We start from the raw sequence: 7,854 nt of genomic DNA on the forward strand, positions 1-7,854 counted from the left end.
TATTAATTGATTTTTTTTTCTCTCAAATCAATCATCCTTAAAATATACTATATTTATCATTTATCATCTATTTCCATTCGCCCTATTTTCTTGACTCATTTTTGTTTATCTTATTTATTCTCCTCCCTAACAGACAGTAAATAATAGTCAAGTAGTTGTTGGTTTGTTTAATGACAATTTTAAAGAGAAAATAATTATTTAGGAAAAGAAAATCCCATTACCCGAAACTAGAAAGAATTTCCAAGGAACCAAACACCACACTTCCCCGTAAACCTTGAGAAGAGACATTTCTAAATCCCATTTTGAGACCTGGGTGACCGTGAGAGATCAGAGGAAAGGCAAGTGTTAGCCAATATTCTTCTTACTCCATGTTGGTTTAATGAAAAAAACAAATTAATTAAAAATAATCACATTTTACTAGTTTTTGTTTGCGATAAAATATTTTATAACAATTTCTAATTAAAAATTATATTTTAATTTCTTAATCAATATCTTTACCAAGACTTAAAAGATAAGAGAAAAAAGTCTTCATCTTCTATGGATTTCAATATATCATCAATCCTTTAATATTAAAAACTAACGACTATTTTATGAAATATTATTTTTAGAATTTTTTTTAACTTTTCATTTAATTTGATTTTCATTTATTATAAATATAAATTAAATTTTAATATTTTAAAATTAGTTAGCCATAAGCAAAAAATAATTTGAAATTTTCAATAAAATATGCTCAATATTTATATTATATAATCATTTATATGTCTATATTATTAATAAAAGAAATATCTCTTTTAATATATACAAATTTTAGACTAATTTATCTTTATAATTTCTTTTAAAAAATATATTTTTATTTATTTATTTTGTTTTACTGATATTAAATTTCTAAATTTCCCTTTAAATAGCTATTCATTAATTTTTTTTTATTTAAAACAAAGAGGCTTCGTGCCTCTTTTTCTCCAGCCGGCTAAAAAGTAAATTATTTCTTCAGGTATTAAATATTTTATATATGATACATGTTTTTTAATAAAACAAAATTCCTTTTAACTCATTAATTTTTGTTCGAAAGTACCCATTAGAGAAAGAAAAATATACAGGCATTTCTATCCTTTTTATTTTTTAATTCATTTATATTTTATATTTTTAAATTTTCTCTTTTTATTTATCACATTTCTTATTCCACTCGTAAGGTCTCTTATAACAAATACAAGATAAAAAAAATGTAAGGCAAAATACTGAAAACACCTACAACTACAAGCTTACACACACAAAAAAAATACAATACAATAAAAAATAAATAAAGAGAAATAATGAATAATCACATACGTATTTGGAATGTTAAAATATACATTTATAATTATTCCTTCTATTTCATTTTATTTGACATTTAATTTTTTTATAGATATTAAAAAAATGCAATTAAAGTTTTAGACTTTATACAAATTATTATTTGATTTTTTAATATACTCCTTATCTTTTATACAAATTAGATATTATATTATCTATTAATTTATATATTCTTACTTTATAATAACTAATTAAAATATAATAAAATATATTTAATACTTTTGAATAATATAATATAGTATAGTTTTTTACTAAATAGTCAAAGAATGAAAAGAGAAGAATAAGTATAAAGTAAACATTCTAAGATTGTTTGGAAGGAAGAGAAGGAGTGGCTCTCCTCTACTCTGAGCCTATGACCTACTACCTACCTAGTGGTTACTGCTACTGCTGGCAGTGTCAAACCCAAACACAACTTCCTCGTCATTTCCAACAACTCAATCCCACCACACCACTCCATCATTTTCAGTTAGACAACCATGAAAGCAAGATAAACAAAGTAGTAGTAGTAAATTTTTTACACCTCTTTTTTCTTAAAAATTAAAATTTTCCTTTCATTATTGATTCTTTTACATCAATTTATCCTTTAAATCCTTACCAGAAAAAGAGAAAAACTGGAGTATGCAGTTTTTTTTTAATTATCTTTCTTATTTTATTTTATCAAAATTTACTCTTTAGCTTTTAAAATCTTTTATATAAACTATAATTTTAACTTATATAATATACAAGGTAAATGTTTATTTTATATAATTAAATTTATAATAATAGATACTTTTGAATAACTAAATTATATTATAATTTACAATAAATAAATAAATCTAAACATATAAATATATTATTAATTTATAATAAATAGTTAGTATTATTAGTATACAAGATTATTTTTAACTATTAATAATTTGGTTTAAAAATATTAAAATTTAATTTTAAAAAATAGATAAAAAATTAAGTAAAAAATCTTAAAAATATTCACATCAAAGAAAAATTTCTAAAAGCATACTCATTCAAAAATGGTTTCTAAAAATATTATCATTCAATATAATTAATTTTAGTCTTACATATCATTTTAAATAGAAGAAAAAAAGTTGGGTCAAACATTATCTTACCCAAAAACATTTTTATAATGTGTATTCGAAGTTGATTAAAAAATAATTCATTAAAAATATTTATCACATTAAAATATAAAACTGATTTTCATAGTTGTTTTAAACAATTAAAAATATTAAATATAAATTATTTGATGTTCTTTAGTTATTGTTTAAAGAGAATATCAGAAAACTGATTTAAAAAGATAAATTCAAAGTATTCCCTAAGTAGAAGTTAATAAATTAAAATATAAAATCATATAAAAATATTTAACACATTATTTTTAGAAATATTTATTAACCAGAAAATATAATATTAAATATTTGTTAATAAGCATGATAGAATACTAATTAACCAAACCTTTTGAAATATATTCTCTCTCTCCCCAGGTCATGTTCCATGATTTTACATCACTAGTTCATGTTCTTCAAGCTTATCCAGCGAAGCAGAGCAACACCATTAAACCAATACATGTTTCTAATACGTCATCCTATCCAATAGTATGTTTATACTATGTATATGTATATATATAGTATCTTTTACTGTGTCAAATTGTCAAAATTAACGAAATATCTTCTTCTTCTTTGTTATTATTATTATTATTTTTATTGCTAAAAGTTTTATCATGCATAATGTTATTCGGTTATTCTATTCGAGTATAATTGCCTCCTGTTATACTCATAATATACACGTATACCAAAATAAAATTTTATTATTGGTTTTGTAGAGTACAATATAACATATATATAAGAAAAACTTTAATGCTTTGTGAGAGAAAGATTGTTGTTTTCACTACATCCATCACTTGCTGTTGGTTGCCACAGTGATTTGGACTTGAAAGCGCCCATCTTTTCATGTCTATTGACATTGATTGTTGATACATCACTTGGCTTGTTGATGTCCTCTTTGAATCAATCTCTCTTTCCATACGACTCTTCGTCCTCGACTCTTTCTTCATCTGTGTCAACCACTGTGCTCAACCTCAACATAAGCTTTTCTAAGTTTTAACTTACCCATCACACATTCACATTCACTCTCGCACACACAAACATGAGTTCAGTTGTACCTCAAGTTTCCAAGAACAAGGCAATGTGGCTGCATCCAAAGGTTTTGGGTTTTAATCCTTCTGAAAGATGGGGGCACTCTGCTTGCTTCTCCAATAGCCTTATGTATGTCTTTGGGGTATGACTTAACTTCAAATCCCTTTTACTCACTAAAGAAAACAACAGTTTATTTCCATGTTGTAATTAATAGTTTCTAAGTTTCTCAACCATATCTAGATTAGATATTTTTTAGACCTGCTCCTTACTGGATTGTCCTCATTAATGATGTCTCCCCACATGTTGTAATTCTTTGGTGATTTCTTTTCTGGGGAATTTTCTCATTAATTTAGCTAGTTCCAAGTATTAATTAGTACTTCTTTAGTATTTCTCAACTCTTCACTGCGTTATTGCTATCTATATAAGGCTAAGAACCAAAGCACTTTCTTCTTCTGAATTTTAGTTTTTTCCTAATCTCTTTCACCACCTATTTTTCTTGGAGACAGTTAACTGAATTCATTTTTCTTACTGTAATTAGTGGGACAATACGAGTTTGGGTGACCATCATCTTTCTGCTTTCTTAATATAGCAATATTTATATTTTCATTCTTCTCTTCTGTTTTTACTCATCCCTCCTGTCCTGTGTTATAAAACATGCACTTTAAAAGACACTGTGCTACTTCACTGTCATGGTTATCTGAGACCTCTTACTTTATTACATATTATCCATCTCCTGCCACTAGATAGATATTGCAGAAACTTAAGCACAATTGATCATTAAGAGATTGACCTAGAAAATACTGCCTGATTTTTTTGGGTTGAGATCGCTTGGTCCTTATGACCAGTGAACATTGAACTAAATTAAGAAAATGCAACATAGTGACCATTTCCTTTCTTTTGTTCTTTCATTTGCAATTCTATAAATGAAAGCAATCAAGCACGTTTTATCCTGTCACATTGCCTTGCAAAATGTGAACTAGTGGACAGTATAGAATATTTTATATATTTTTACTGATTAAGCATGTTTGGTAAGCTTTTGATGTTTTGATAAACACTTTGTGTCTACTATTTCAGGGGTGTTGTGGGGGACTGCATTTTTGCGATGTTCTCACTTTGGACCTTAACAAAATGGTTTGGAGCAAGCTTACTACCACGGGTGAAAAGCCAGGGCCTAGAGATAGCCATAGTGCTGTTCTTGTGGGGCATAAAATGATAGTGTTTGGTGGTACAAATGGCTTTAAGAAGGTGAATCATGTTCATATACTTGATCTTGTTACCAAAGAGTGGGTTAGACCTGAGGTTAAAGGGACTCCTCCATCCCCACGTGAAAGCCATACTGCCACGCTCGTTGGTGATGAGAGGATAGTGATATTTGGTGGTAGTGGAGAAGGTCATGCTAACTATTTAAATGATTTACATATTCTTGATCTTCGAACCATGAGTTGGACCTCCCCTGAGTTGAAAGGTGATTTGCCTGTCCCTAGGGACAGTCACAGTACTCTTGCAATTGGAGACAAGCTTATTGTGTATGGTGGAGACTCTGGTGATCAGTATCATGGCAATGTTCACATGCTTGATATGGCAACAATGACTTGGTCTAGAGTATGCTCTTCCCTCCTCCTCTTCGATCATTGCTTATAATTTTCTTAAAACGTTTGGAAAGGGAAAATGTTATGTTTTCTACTAGAAGGGACTTAGGGTCCTTCAGGATAAACAGTTTAATTATGTGCTTATTGAATAAATACCTATCATGTAAGCACTGATGTAGTGGTTTTATGATTGAAAAGAATAGTTAAACTCCTTTCATCTAAGTTGTAGCTACTTTCATAAGCTATCTTGGAGACTAGAGCGCATATTAAAATAAGTTAAAAATAGTTTATGACATATCATAAGCTATTTTCACATGCCCTCCCAAACATTTACACAAGCTTTTGGCTTTTTAATAACAGTTGACAATTCAAGGTTCTCCACCGGGGGTCAGGGCTGGTCATGCTGCAGTGAACATTGGAACAAAGGCAAGTTATGTTAGTGACATTCATTTTTACCAGCACTTGCTTTTTACTGAATTGATACAGAACACTTCTGAATTTTAATAGTTAAGTTTGTCAAGGAATTCATAGATTTTTTCTCATTAGATTGAGCCACATCATTTTCTAAAACTGCATGATGTACAGGTTTATATCATTGGAGGAGTTGGAGATAAACGTTACTATAATGACGTTTGGATCTTTGATATCTGCAATTTTTCGTGGACTCAACTTGATATACCTTTTCAACAGCCACAAGGGCGATTTTCTCATACAGCTGTTGTTGCAGGCATTGATATTGTAATATATGGAGGGTATGATTCTATATATTAGAAGTATTTCTAACCAATGTTGCAATGTCAATTCTCTTTCTCATGACAGTTCAATTTTTATTTTTATTTTTTTGTTAGCAGTTGTGGGGAAGATGAACGGCCTCTCAAAGAATTGTTAGTGTTGCAGCTTGGAGCAGAGCATCCAAATGGGCGTTACTATATTCACATGTGCAAACCTTTTGGAACTTATATAACTCGAGAAAATAAAATTATCCCAGGAGAAGCAGATACCAACTCGGTACAGAATTTCATGTAGCAATGCCATCATTTACCTAGTTCGATTTTACCAAAAGTGGAACTGACAATGAGTTTTGATGCAGAAACTTGTGAGGAATAATGTGGAAGCTTTCGGAAAAGGAGCTTATGAAGTTGCATCCGAAAAAGCACTCCCTTGTCTCTTTGACTCAGGTGAGTTGATAACTTTGAACAAACTTCGTAACAAGTCATTAATAAGCACTTAGAGAAGAAACTAGAAAACAAAATGAATCAAAGCCTTTTCATTTTCATACCAGCTTTTAGAAAAGATGGATGAGAAGACTTTTATAAAATTTTAAGTGCCTTGAGTTGATTTAAACTTAAGGAATTTTATTTATTTTACTTTGGTTTCATTGAGAAATTTATTCGGTGCAAGTGGAGACTCAATAAGGGTTGGTTGACTGAAACCAAATGATTATATGTAGGTGCTTCACGACAGAAGAGGAGGAGAATTGCTGCTTCAAAGGTGTGGGATGTTGAATCAGAACAAGAAGAAAAGTTTCTTTCATTGTCCCTTCATTCATCTCCATACCAATCCGATCAAGAACAGACCCCAACTCAAAAAACAAATACGTTATTTCCAACCACTTGCCAACACGACAATGACTCAGATGATAAGAGAACCCCCCTTAAAACTCCACGTGATTTTCATTTCCGAGAACATAAACTAAAGCAACAACAATCTCTTTATGTTCACGAGGATAGAAAGAGAGCTCAACATCAGGCTGCAGAGCAGAAAGCCATGGGGCGAGGACCCATTCAACACATGGTGAATCCTTTGTCTTATACTGCCACAATTTCCCCCTTTGTTAATCCTAGTTGCTCATTCTAATTCACTCTTGATTTTAAATACAAGATTGGTGCCGAAGTTCGTGGGAGAGTTAATGGAGCTTTTGACTCAGGAGCACTCTCTCCTGTGAATGGAAAGGTTTTCAGGGGAGTCATATTTGCACCTGTAAGTTCCTGAACTTTGGTGCTATAATGTGTCACATTATGATCATAATTTATGTGTTTTAACCAGTTTCGGTAACAAATAAAAAATGCATCAGGGAACAGGAATTGTCTCAAAGGTAGCCAGTGTTCAACCAAATTGTTCTCTAACAAGTTCTTTGCCTTCAACTCAAGCATTTTTGAACTCCAATCATGTGAGTAATTTAAGGGCTTCCCAACATGCACCTATTTGTTTGCATGCAGAACCATGCCACGTTTCGCGGCAAACCCCAGTGGCTTTACCATTTCCAATCATGCGTGGCTCTCCAAATGGTGTTTCAAAGGAGCATAAAATCAGGGGTGACCTTCAAGGGTTGGTTTTAACACTGGGAGGACCTACTAGTGGAAATCCTCAGGTGAAATATTGAGGAGGCTAATAAAATAAGGTTCATGTAAATTTCGGACATAACCGTACGACGTACTTGAGTGGTTATCATGAATTTCCTGAATCAATCGTTATCTGCATAATGTTATTTGTTTTTCGATTTGCGGTGTAATCCTGTCCTCTTCCCATTGCATTGGAAGATTTTTGTTTGATGATACTGATTAATAAGTTAATTTCCTCCTATTTGGTTATAAGCTAGGAGGACATGAGCGAGCATGGATTCATTGAACATGATCTCTCATGTCAAAAAGTAACGTGAAAAGACCTTATATTTTATAAAGCGACACACAGTTTTGGGGCATAAATCATAACAAGAGGAATTTGGATTGAGTAGATTTAAATTGTATTGGAAAAGGGAAGTATGTACATATATTTTAGCTTTATAATATATTCAG

The 7,854-nt window shown here is 30.7% G+C and overlaps 1 protein-coding gene across 3 annotated transcripts; it reads left to right on the top strand.

Annotated features, from left to right (window-relative positions):
* The first annotated feature begins 3,208 nt into the window (after nucleotides 1-3,208).
* On the top strand, nucleotides 3,209-7,653 carry LOC109797459 (uncharacterized). Of its 3 annotated transcripts, XM_020357505.3 has the most exons (10): nucleotides 3,209-3,612; nucleotides 4,545-5,072; nucleotides 5,420-5,485; nucleotides 5,645-5,811; nucleotides 5,911-6,067; nucleotides 6,150-6,237; nucleotides 6,510-6,853; nucleotides 6,941-7,039; nucleotides 7,134-7,154; nucleotides 7,279-7,653. In XM_020357505.3, exons 1-10 carry the CDS (start codon nucleotides 3,481-3,483, stop codon nucleotides 7,396-7,398), a joined length of 1,722 nt encoding a protein of 573 aa, XP_020213094.1. In that variant the 5' UTR covers nucleotides 3,209-3,480; the 3' UTR covers nucleotides 7,399-7,653. The 3 variants fall into 3 exon arrangements, with proteins under 3 accessions (XP_020213094.1, XP_020213093.1, XP_082915220.1); XM_020357504.3 differs by having other exon boundaries at nucleotides 7,134-7,653; XM_083059094.1 differs by lacking the exon at nucleotides 7,134-7,154.
* The last annotated feature ends 201 nt before the right edge of the window (nucleotides 7,654-7,854 follow it).

This window comes from Cajanus cajan, chromosome 6 (assembly GCF_000230855.2).
Source record: "Cajanus cajan strain Asha chromosome 6, NIPB_CcT2T_4, whole genome shotgun sequence".
Classification (NCBI taxonomy): Eukaryota; Viridiplantae; Streptophyta; class Magnoliopsida; order Fabales; family Fabaceae; genus Cajanus; species Cajanus cajan.